General features: G+C 39.5%; 1 protein-coding gene across 3 annotated transcripts in view; it reads left to right on the top strand.

Moving 5' to 3' along the window:
* Positions 1-13,124, top strand: part of kif5ab (kinesin family member 5A, b) — a 63,650-nt gene that overhangs the window by 36,332 nt on the left and 14,194 nt on the right. For all 3 annotated transcript variants that reach the window (XM_079340867.1, XM_079340866.1, XM_079340865.1), the window contains exons 13-18: positions 299-367; positions 1,529-1,735; positions 7,456-7,602; positions 8,460-8,648; positions 9,532-9,649; positions 11,646-11,710. In XM_079340867.1, the coding sequence (XP_079196993.1) occupies positions 299-367; positions 1,529-1,735; positions 7,456-7,602; positions 8,460-8,648; positions 9,532-9,649; positions 11,646-11,710 (795 nt within the window). The remainder of the gene's footprint in view (positions 1-298; positions 368-1,528; positions 1,736-7,455; positions 7,603-8,459; positions 8,649-9,531; positions 9,650-11,645; positions 11,711-13,124) is intronic.

The raw sequence follows: 13,124 nt of genomic DNA, 5'->3' as shown, positions 1-13,124 counted from the left end.
AGTGAATTTATCGACATAACAGACTGGTGGCTTTATATTTAGTGCTAATGGATTAAAGTAGTGACATTTATCATTAAAAGAGAGGCACATTTTTCCAGGTGATAAAAACGATTATCAGGAATAAGGCCATCCAATGAGTGCATTAGAAGAGCTATTTGACAAACTTGTATTTATATACTTTGCTTTCCTTGTGTGTATAATCAACATGTCTCTTGAATGGCATTACACTGAAAACACGTTTTATTTCAGCATGTAAATGAACTGTTTAATATTCCTTGGGTTTGTCTTGTTACTGAAGGATGATGAGATCAACCATCAGAGCCAGATGGTGGAGAAACTGAAGGAGCAGATGCTCGACCAGGAGGAGGTAAAAAGCCCCCTCCTTTTAAACCCTTTCATCAGTTTGGTTAAACGGCCCACAGTCATCTGCATCACCTGCAAAACAGGGCCATCAAAACCACACTTTGAATAGATCTCAGCCAGGAGAGGGTTTATTATCCTGCCCTTGAGATAAATGAGAGAAAAAAAAGGCCCTTGAAGAATATAAAGCCGTATTGTGCGGGCTTATTTAAGTGTTAACAGCAGTTTTAAAAAAGAAAAGGCTTCACAATGTGCAGTAATAAATGGTTGTAGGGAAGAATCAATGCTAAGATTTATGGAGGACGGAAGCGCGTGAGCCGACATACAAACGAACAAACCAATGCTTTCTGATGCTTTTTTTGATGTGAGTTTAAAAAGCCTCAGACGAGGATATCGTCTGCATCTCATCTCATGGAGGCGTCTTACGCTCACACAAATCTTTACTAAGCAGGGTTGTGTGCCAGTACGTGCCACCTGTGGGAAAAAAACAACACTCACTTAAAAGACTCCATTAAATGGCAATAAAGTTGAGAATTTACAGCATGTAATCATAACAGTGGCTAAACCAGTGGGCTTAACAGCCTGAAGCAAGCTTTGGCATGTTGTCCATTGCCATGTGAGAGAGTCCAAAATTGCAGAATGAGATTCATTTATATCACAGAATAGGCCTGCTATGGGTCAGGCTGACGTGATGGTAACTACCCAGCTGTAGCTTGTGTACAGTAACATGAGTTTACATCCATTTGGCAAAACAGACTGTATGCTGCAGCACAAACACACCCTGGGTAATAAAATCCACATCTAATGACATCCATTTAGTAAAAAAGCCCCTTCAGCTGGTGAGGCCGGGCAACGAAAGGAACAATTATGGCTGCCAATTTCACCTATTACAGTGACAAGTAATAGTTGTTCATTTGTTTCATCTGCTAAATCACATTAGTATTGTGTAACAGAGCTTGTTCACATGCTTCTCTTCTGTTACCAAGAGAACAAGATAAACCCCACTATTATGCTTTATTAAACTGTCGCAGCTCAATCTTATGAATAATGAAGTGGATGCTTGTTCCATACACTACTCTGAAACAGTGATTTCTTCTGTTCCCTTCTTCAATCAAACATTTATTTCACAATGCTTTATTTTCAGTTGTTCATTTTCTGTGTCCCTCAGCTTTTAGCATCATCAAGAGGGGACAGTGAGAAGTTTCAGTCAGATCTCGGCAGGCTGCAGACCGAGAACGAGTCCGCCAAGGCCGAGGTCAAAGAGGTCCTCCAGGCCCTGGAGGAGCTGGCAGTCAACTACGACCAGAAGAGCCTGGAGGTGGAGGAGAAGAGCGTGCAGAACAAGCTGCTGGCTGAAGAGCTCGCAAAGAAAATGGTGGGTTTGAATTCCTTGAGGCTCATTTCATGTCACAAAGGCGAATGTAAATTGCAACAGAAACGAGCCGAGCAGAGAGATGGAGAAAAGACAAATAAGAATTAAGAGGGAAGTATAGGTACATTATATTTCAGCATAAAAGCATGGACACATCTCTGTAGTATATAAAGGTGTAAAGAAGACAGAGAAAATGAGAATTTAGGTTAAAAAAAAACGTTCCTTTATTTTAAGCCCTTGTCTATCCAGAACGTGTAAATCTGCTTGTCAAAATGCAATTAGAGAGATAATGAGGGAAATTAGTGAGCTGCATGGGAGAAAAGATAACAGAGACAATTCTGATAAATTGTGCTGCAAGCAATCATGAACTAATAACTGAGCGACAAACTTCAGCTAAAAGAAGAGTATTTATGTAAAGGGTGGGAAGAGGTGGAGAAAGAAAGATTGAAGTCACTCAACAGAGAATTCAGCAGCTTAACAGAAATGTTTTCGCATCAACATGGGAAGAAACTAGGGAAAAACTGTGAACTCACTGATTCGATTAGATGTTTTCTGGTCTCATTTTGTCTAAAACTTATCTCGCGAAAATCTTAAAGACAGCCTCCCAGAGAGACAGATAAACTCTTCATTATTAAGGTCAGTTGTCAGAGAAGCCTTGTAGTTTCCCTTTCAGAAGTTGTCATCTTTTCCCTGAACAGCTTGTGTTGAGGATATGTTAAAAGCAGCATGAGTTACAGACGATATAATTGGAGTTAGTCTAATCTGCCATAGTTGAAACAGAAAGCCTGGGGAATTAAGCTATTCAAGTCAGACAATTTCATATCAGGCTTTTGAAAAGTTTTTAAAAAGATGGATTTTAACACAAGGGATTTCTGTTTTTATCAATTATTTTTCTCTGTGTCAGTCACTTTAACTGCAGAGACTAATGTAAGCAACTTATTATCAAAGACAGCTGTTGGGGTTGTTTGTTTCCTGTCAATCAAACCACACCAACACATTGTTGATTATGCATATCACCTACACTTTTCTGTGTGGACTCCTTACGAAAAAGGTCATTTTCACATTGCCAAGTTGAGGTGTAATGTAGATACACGCCTGTTATGTCACACCTTCAATGTAAATGTCACTGAATTGTAATGCTTGAACCAGGTTGTCCCTCCTCTCTGCTAGCATCAGTAATGGAGCTGAACGGGCGAGATGGGATAACTTAAAGACAGTGACTGTGTGTGTGTGTGTGTGTGTGTGTGTGTGTGTGCGCGTGTCTGTAGTTGTTCGTTTATCCGTCATGCATCTACAACTCTGTAATGCAATGTGAAATGTTTGAAATACAAATATTATACCATTGTTAAAATCAACATGGAAGTAGAAAGGCTTAATGACAGCAGAGCTTTAAAACGGCGCTGTGGTGGAAACGCCATGTAAAAAGGGTTAAAAAGATATTTTTAAAGCTTTGAGAGTTTCCTTTAATCTCTAATCAGCTGGATCTTTGTGCACAGAAAGTGCTTTTAGAGGAAAAGGTAAAAGAGCATTGGCAGAGGTGGTCAGTCTTAATAATGCGATCGTCAGTGGACCTAGTGGTCCATTATTCACCTTCTTAAAACCTCTTCAATATTTCATGCAGCGTTTTACACTCTGCCAGTGTTCTCCCCTCCCTATCTGTCTTTCTCAGCAGCTGGTCCAGGAATTGATGTAAGGATTTGACTGTTTAACTCACAGCACAGTTTAGCAGCTTAATCCAGCTCAAACCTGCTTCACTCTTCAATCATCTCACTTGCCTTCTCTCTGGCCCCTGACCTTTCACCTGACTTCTGATCACAAACACTATCCAGCAGTCTGACATGATGTGATACTGGATAACCATATATACTGATTTAAAAAAAAGAAAGAAAAAGAAATCTCATCATTCCATCCTTTAAGGGACTTTTCCATCTGCATTCCCTCTGATTTTATAATATTTCTCTACCCTGCTTCCCAGCTGTTATGCTAATGTGCAGTGTTGCTGCTTTTCCCATTTTTCCATATCTTCTGTATAAATAGGGTGGCATTGGCCTAGAAAAATATTGCAACAGGGTACATTCATCACTGTCTCCAGCTCCGCTGTCTTCATCCCAGCTTCAATGGAATCGTCTTCCATCGCTTACTGTAACTGTCACTCATCTGTTTCTTTTAGCACCTCCTTTCATACAGCTGTACATTTAAGACCCTTTCTATTTTTTTTATCTATTTATTAACTCCCTTCATTATTTCTCCATCTTTAAGATCCATAAATCTCTCCATAACTAACTGAACCCTTTTCATCATCCGCCCCCTCCGCTTTTCACTTGTTCATAAATGAATCGATTACAAGTAATTATGTACCGCCATTTATGCTAAGCTAATGTTTTGACACGTGAGGTGACCTGGAAAATGATGACATGGCTTGGAGTCAATGAAGGAGATGAAGATGGAGAGCTTCATAAAGACCAAGGAGAGGGTTGATGGTGCATTCAGCTGACTTGTGATGTATGGAAGTAGATACCGAAAATGCACCATTAAAAAAAGGGCTCAAGAATGTAATATCTGTGCCAATGTATGATACACTTAGTACAGAATGAAATACATTGGGTTTTGCAATAGCACTACAGGAACACATGCCAAAGAAGATTATAATTTTAAATTTAAAAAAATGTTGCTCAAAGTCTCAATGAAAGAAAGAACTGGGCTGGAGCGACCACAGAGCAGATCAAGGTCTTGACTTAATCAAGGTTCTGCAGATTTTAGTTTTTAGAAGACTTAAAATTAAACATGGAGGGTTTTGAAGGCAGATTGTGTTGTTTTGTAATCCTCCAAGATTTTTTATTTTGAAAGTAAACAAGATAAAAAAAAGTTTATAATCCAATGAATACATCTGAAAATAACATATTAAGGTGAAAGGTAAACTAAAAGTATGGATTCATGCCCACTAAGCGCTTCTGTTTTAAAGGAAGAAAAAAACAGATTAACAATCAATTCTGACATGTTAAGGTTTCTCAGCTGTGATGGAGTTGGCTAATTTGGGCTCCTGCTGACCTCTAAAATGCCTGGATACAGCTGATCAAAGGTGTCACAAATATAGTTCACTATGTTGAAAGACAGTTTTGCAAGATCAAAGAATTTGTTTCCAAGGTAGACAAACTGCACACCCTCATCTTTCACTTTGTTTCATCATACTATGATCGAATGAATCCAAATAGTGTCTTTGTGTTAAAGCCATTGTGGCTGCAGTTACATTGTTAAAAAGCTGCTCGCTGTACGAAAAATCGAGAAGGCTTGAGTAAGCTTTAGCTGAAAACTAAAAGGTAAAAAGTGAGAGAAAGATAAATGTCAGTTAAATATTTACCTCAACACTTTCCTGCACAGTTGCATGTTTTCTCAAAAGAGGAGAAATGATGTTTAATGATTTCTTGGCTTTTGCAATGATGACTACACTTTGAAACATTTCCTCCTTTTAAACCAACAAGGACAACGTGGTTAAAGGTTCGAACACGAGGATGCTCCAAGGGATCGAAACAGAACAATCTGACTCTTTGTTTCCTAAGTGAGCGGACAGCATATGTCTGTCAGCTAACACTAAGATGTGTGGTGGTCTTCTCTCTGCTTTCAACATCCTGCTTTAGGAGTTAACTAAATGTGTGGCTGAGGGACAGCAGTTTGTACGAGGGACAGCAGTGGTTGTTACCTCCCGTCTCCTTGTCCTGATAGGCCAGTCCGCAGTTTAGCCTTGTCCATCCAGTGGATCCCGCCCATGATTTTCAGCCAGCCGAAACATACCACTGAGTGAGACAGAGACAATGCACAGTGGAAATATTGCACAATATTGAGTGTTGCAGTTTGACTAAAACTAATACAAAATGTTCAGCAGCAAACCTCAGACAGACTTTTATTGTTACTTTATTTTTACTTTCATTTCTGAAGGTGAGGGTTTCTTACACACCTGCAGGTTCCACACCTTTTTTCGTTTGACTTTTCTTACAACAGTGTGCAAATAAACTAAACAGTTAGCAACAAGCAGTTAGCAGTGGAGACTCTATTCTGCTGCAGTTCAAACTTTAAGCAGCAGAAATAAGGAATCACCCAGTCCTGATTTTTTAGAAGTGACACAATGACTTTGTGGAGTATAATTAACACAAACCTTCTCTGGTCATTCATTGAGGCCTTCAGATGGCGGCTGCCTCTCACAAAGCCTCCATCCCAGCAGGTCTGCATTCACCTGATGCAGCTGACCAGTGGGCCACAGAAAACCGGTTAAATAGTAAATCAGACAGGAGACAGAACATTTCAGACTAATATCAATCTATCTTGATTTCTATTTTAATACGCCGACTTTTAAGCAGCTGTAACAGGCACTTTTCCTCCGTTGAGGATCATTGAGGTTTATCCTATCTTCTAGTTGATATATTTTAACAGCTCTAGTCTCACTGTGACCTGGATAAAGCAGCAACTTGCACACAAGTCAAGCATTTCAGACTACCACGCTGTACAGAGGATCAACTCACTTATCACAACAGCCGATAAGCTCCAGTCTGCTTCCAAAGGGCCTTACTGGGGTGACGTTTCTCCCAAAATATCATCCTGGAACATACAAATTTACATCAACTGATGAAAATGTAAAACAAATAAAAGGCAATTGCAAGTTAAGAATTGCAAGTCTTAGCTCCACTAAAACAGCCTTATATGACTTCTTGTTGCTCGTTCAATAGTACCGCCATTACTTCAGTCAAATTATATTTTTTTATTTGTCACATTAACTGGATAATGACTATGATAAAATTGCACACTAAAATAGCAAATAGCAAAAAGTTTTTGGATATTACAAAAGAAACAATGCAGCTGTGAACAAATTGTTACAAATACAATATTATAAGTATAAATCGAAAATTAAGTCGTTTAACGTTTCTAGCACTACATAAAGCTAGCTAGCGTTAGTCTACAACTAACAGCGTACTCAAAAGGTAAAACGCTTACTTTCAATATTAATGCAGCTCGTTTAGACAGTCATCTTTATCCTAATTGTCTCCCATATGTGACAACACAATACCCACTAAGTTGGCAGCATCTTCATCGTCTCTCCCTGTTAGCATTACAGAGATTGAATGGTCCGTAGCCTACTATTTACAGTCTATAGTCCATCATCGACTGGTTCCAGAGATTGAAATCCCCATTCATTTCATCCACAGCGGATTTTATTATTAGCCATAATTACATAACCATCCAAGGAAGACTTAACACGAGCTCCCGGAGAGTAAAACGCTGGTTTATGTTCCTGTAGGAGACACAACTGTATGATATCGACCTCTTTAAAATAAAACAACTTCATTCGCGATAACGGGGCAAAGAACTACACTATTGAGGCCTTGCAAGCCCCTTGTTGGAGGCCCCTGCTTTAGATCCTTTCATCCAGCAATCAACCCCTATCTCTATTGTTTATTGATTTGTAATTTAGCAGCCATTACAGTTTACTGCTTGTGTTTTGTGGATGGGAATGAGGTCAGGGGTTAAATTATGTCTTGCAGGTGTTTGTGCTTTCAGGTTTAAGGGATCTCAATCTAACCCTCTTTTGATCTGCCCGTTTTTTACTTCTTTTATTATTCGTAACCCTCTGAGCTTTTCTCTTTAGCTCATTCTTTTTTCTCCTTTCACCAAATCATACTTTACTCATGTCTTTCTTGTCTTTACTCCCTCGTTTCCCTCCTCTCCTCCCACAGGCTCACCTGATGGCTTTGGAGGTGGATCTGTCCCGCATGCAGGAAGTGAGCAGCCACCAAAGGAAACGCATCGCTGAGATTCTCAACGGGCTGATGAGGGACCTTAGCGAGTTCACTACAATTGTTGGAAACAGAGACATCAAGCTGGTGAGTTGGTTGTTTTATAAGACAAGTATGTTTTCAAACTGTAGTTAAATGTGTACATCATAATATTACCTTACAGAATAAAATGGTGGGAAAATATTAAACTATTGTGGCACATTTGCTTTATTGTCTATGAAAAAGCTACACCATCCTCTTCTTAAAGTCATATTAAGTGTGCACAAACGTCAGGCAGATCATCATCATTTATACTGTATACCATAAAAGAGGACGAATTTACAAAGTTTAAAATTGATAGTCTAAATATGATACCACCCACTTTTACATAGTAAACATGGTTTGAAGTCAATTTCACTGTATTTATTTGCAACATTTCAGGTTGCGTTGCTATAACGATTGCTAAGTTTTCCACAGTCCCCATTTAGCATTATTTTGAACAAATGTCTCCCAAATTCAGTCTGACATTTTTGGCATCTGTGGAGAACTACTCATCTTGATGAGCAATTAGAAGACATGAGTGTGTGTCTGTGGCTGTGTTAACAGTGAAAGGAGCCAAACATTATGCAATGTAGACAGTATATAAGCACTAATCTTGACTGAAAACATTTCTATACTACACCTGAAGATTGTTTATAGGCACATTCAACCATATATCTTGGCTGAAGTATTTAGATTGTTTTTAAAATGTGGATACATAGTCTGTCCTCCGCAGCTCACTTCAAAGGACGACATCTGCTAAATGATGCTGTTAACCTAATGGATGTGTTTATAAAATGGCAGGAAGAGTTCCAGAGACGCTTCATCCCTCTTTAACTTCCCCGCTGTCTTTAAACGATCTCCACTCAAATGTCTCCTCCAGCCTCTTAAGTGTCTCTCCTCCTCGCTGCCTCATTTCTCTCCAGCCCATGGAGATCACCGGTGCCATCGAGGAGGAGTTCACAGTGGCTCGCCTCTACATCAGTAAAATAAAGTCAGAGGTGAAGTCCATGGTGAAGCGCTGCCGTCACCTGGAAAACCTGCAGATGGAGTGTCACCGTAAGATGGAGGAGACGGACAGAGAGTTGTCCTCATGCCATCTCCTGGTGTCGCAGGTGAGGGATTGTTGGACAGGAGCTACAAAGAAGCAAGCGGATTAGAAATGTTCTTAAATCTGTTCATCGAGTGGTAAAATCAGGACAATAGACAAAGAAGGATTATCATCATTAACAAGTGAGTGATGTACAATCCTCTTATTACACCTAATCTACATCACAAAAGATTATTTAGAAGGGCCGGACAGATATTGATTTTTGGGCTGATTAATGACTATTGATATTAGGGAGGGGGAGAAAATCCAATACCAGTATATTGGCCGATAACTTTCTTAGATCTATTGCTGATCTGTAGAGACACTTTCATTGTGTTGATCCCTTAAATGCAGTTATTTAACACTGCAAACGTCATACAGTGTTTGAGGACAAGATGGTCACTCAACTGTAAACTGTGCACATATGTGCGTCACCGCTTGACTGGAGGATAATAATGCTTGTCACTCTGTTGGTGAAAGAGAACTGCTGGTTTAATACAAAAAACTTCAATGACTGGTAAATAAAATCAATAACGTTGGCACACTTCGGCATTAAAATAAATCAATATCTGAAGGATGAGGATAATATCAGCCTATTAATCAGTCAAGCTCTATTATATTCTGTAGGACTTTGTGCAATGTTCATGATTGACTCTGATGAAGAGCACTGTGCTTCACACATTTTTTTTCCATCAGAAGAATAAAGAATAGATGTTCTCTATTCTATGTTGATATGGTTCATGTCGTGAGCATTGATATGATGTTTGGTTTTTACTTCCATGACGATCATTTTACTTTTTTAAAAGCGCTGTTGTACTTTGTTGTGCAAATTGTGTCTTGGACTGAAGTCCTCTGCTCATCACTTGACTTTCTGTAACACTGTGTTCTCTGTGTTCTGACTTTCTTAGCATGAGGCAAAGATCCACTCTCTAACCGAGTACATGCAGAATGTGGAGAAGAAGAAGAGACAGCTGGAGGACAGCTACGACTGCCTGAGCGAAGAGCTGGCCAAAGTCCAAGCTCAAGGTAGACTCATTTAACATGCTGTGTTTCAAAGCGTAATTAAAGTGCGGGCGATGGACTAAGTGTAGCGCAGGTTCAGTGACAGCACCATGCCTCATGAATTAAGTCACCTGTATGTCCAATTTTGTGTGCGTATTTAAGCCATCTCACCCCTTCTTATCCCACTCTCAACCCTTCAGGCATATTTCAAATAAACTACTTTAATTGTGTTCAGCAGGTTGATCTTGTTAGTGCATAAATAATAGATAAATAGTCAACAAACGTTGCTGACAGTCTGCAGCTAATGACAGGGCCATGTCTTGCAGCAAAGGGATACTGTGAACATGCTCACATGTTCACAGTGATAATGCTAACATGTTTCTATCTAACAAATACTGTATACCATCTTTCCAGTCTTAGTAACGTTTGTCCAATCAACGACGTGGTTGTTGAGATATTTCAGCATTGACAGAAGTGGTGACCCAGCTTACCAAACAAAAGAAGGCATTGCCATCCATTGAGCAGTGTAGCTGGTGTTAAAACAAAACAGTTGAATCTGACTTTTAGATATCTGTTTGAATGCACACATCCAGATTGTAGCTCATTTATAATAGATCATAGTAATAGAACAGAAATCCATCTTTGCAGGTGAAATATAACTATATCTAAATCTGAGATTCAAGGAGCAATGTTGCATAAACATGTTCCAGCAATACAATTAAGAATAAACATGTAGCCTTCTGTGTTGGTCAGAGAAGTATTTTAGCTGAGGCTCAGGTTGGGATGTTTATCCTATGTGATGAAAAATGTCAAACTCAGAGCAGAGAGTTGAACATTTCTTCCGAGTGTAAAGGTTAAGGAGGGAAATATCGATATGGCCAGGCAAGCAAAGCAGCCGATTCATGGTTGATTAAACGAGACAAATAAACTGCTCCAGGAGCATATCTGAACAGCACAGCAAAAACAAGTCAGTAAAGAAAAATAGAGCTTTAGTAGAATATTTGTCCAATGGAGGGACAATTGAAAGACGAAATTGTGCTGAAAAGATTTTAAAAAAAAACTAATGAATAATGATTTTCTTTGTCCTGTGGGACATTTTTACTCCCTGAACAATATTAATATTGATCTACATTGTAAATCTCGCTAAATTGCTCAAGGCGCATTGAGAAGCCAGACTCAAATTTAAGATTAATGATAGGCCAAAGTCAATACAAATCATCTCTGGATAAAGTCAAACCAAAAAAGACAACAATTCTGTCGCTGCATTTCAGCTCCACTGAACTGAACTGAAAAGAAGTGCCTCCACTCTCAAAACATTTTTATTCACTTTAAGGGCGACTTTGAGTCTGTGCCAGAGAGATATTTCTCCTGTCACCACCAAGTAATACAAGGGTAAACAATGATGAACAGTATAGGTGTCCATACATATTAGAGCGCTAGCACATGTGGATTAATGGCACACTTGAAATTTGTGCAAGGTACAGCAATCGAAAGACACTCCCAGGACTCCGATATGTTGCACAAATCAGAGCAAGAGCAGTACAAGTCCTAAGGAGCCCCACAGGAGTGCATTAAACAACTGGTGGATTTAAGGGCAGGTAAATCAATTTCTGCCTGCTCCACACTGCAGCCAGGTGGTCCTCGAATCATTACTGAAGTGGATAAATACACTGAGCTGCAGGTCACGTCGATCACACAGCCCTGTGTGAGACAGAGGCCTCACTAATTTCATCAGACACCAGGAACAGCAATGTGTACACGGCAAATCAGATCCGCGGGGAAATAGGAGCTGGCATTTTCAATAACAGATATTATTGCACCTGAGGCTTAACTAGCTGAGATCATGCAGCGCGAGAACAACTGTGCAGTCAAAGTCAGGTCACGGTCACCTCTTTCATGAAGAGCACGCAGTGCGTAATTGTTTCCTTTCTTTTCTTAATGTTTCTCTCTGTTTGATTTCACTCAGTCACATTCTCTCTATGTCGACGCTCAACCGCGTGTGTGTGTGTGTGTGTTTCAGAGAGCGTGTCACAGGTGACCAGGGGGGAGAATCACACGTCTGACCTGGATTCCTGTGATATAAAGGTATGACTACAAAGACAGAGACATGACCTTTTTCTTGCAGCCTCAGAACACAGCTAGATAGGTTAGCAGGTGTGTGTGAGTGAGTGTGTGTGTGTGTGTGTGTGTGTGTGTGTGTGTGTGTGTGAGTGAGTGTGTGAGTGTGTGTGTATGGGTGTGTGTGTGTGTGTGTGTGTGTGTGTGTGTGTGTGTGTGTGTGTGTGTGTGAGAGTGAGTGTGTATGGGTGTGTGTGTGTGTGTGTGTGTGTGTGTGTGTGTGTGGGGTTGGGATGGAGAGTGGGAGAGTTTGTTTGGAGCTTGCTTCAATGTAAATGCATCCACATGACAAACAGTTACTTTCATTACAGATGGATCTAAGAAATGTGTTCCTGCAATACGATGATTAAATCGAATTTGCCATTTAGGGAACGTGCTTATTAACTTTCTGTTTGACATTTAGATGTGATTAAGATCCATTTCCCTCTCATGTGTATACGATATCATTTTGAGGCAATAGTAAGCAGCCTGTTAGTAAAACTTAGTATTAAAACTTGAAGCAGTTGGTTACAAGGTGTCATGGCTGTCTTATTGCAATTTCCTGCAGTCAAGGTATTATCAGACACATAAAGTCCCATTCATTTTGACAAGCAAATCAAGCCAGATGAAAACGCTTCCATGAGGAGATCTTGCTAGATTGATTATAATCGCTCTGAATCGGGCCAGGTTCTTTCTTATACCCAATCTTTGCGCTAACATAAGCCAACTGGCTGCTAGCTCTTCAACACATTCATTATACATTAATGAGAGTGGTTTCACATTTTTAGTCTAACTCTTGGCCAAAAAAAAAGCAAGAAAGTATGTTTTTAAAAATGTTCTACGGTTGCTTTTAAGTAAAAAATCAAATGAAAAAAAATCACAGTTCATCACAGTTCCCCAGAGCCTTCAAATAGCTAATGTCAAATGTTAGGGCTAAAATCCACAAATATTTGATTTACATTGGGATGTAATAAAGAAAAGTAATCGACCTTAAAAGTTGAACTGCTGCATCAGCAAATGTTGGGCATTTTGTGTTGATAAATGGTCTATTGGAAGAGTCTTTTCAGCACTTACAGCACTAATAAGCTATTGGGCCTGTGGTTCCTCCAGTTTCCAATCACTGTACGGTACAGAGTGCCTGACACAGCAGATTTGTATTAATTTGCTCAGAGATCCAGACAGAAACCAGAACATGTGAATACGATCTAGCCTGGGATCTTATATCTGCAAGATTGTTGTAATTTTGTAAAACAAAAATGTAATTTTGAAAAAATGTTTGTACGTTTAGCAGAATATACCCGAAACATAGCCATCTATCTGGGTATTCATATTAATTCAATACATGGCCTCTTTACTGACACAAGTGGATATTTTAATTCAGAAAAAAAATTATACTTACATA

Source organism: Symphodus melops (genome assembly GCF_947650265.1).
Source record: "Symphodus melops genome assembly, chromosome: 4".
NCBI lineage: Eukaryota > Metazoa > Chordata > Actinopteri > Labriformes > Labridae > Symphodus > Symphodus melops.
This window is presented reverse-complemented; position numbering and strand designations above follow the sequence as displayed.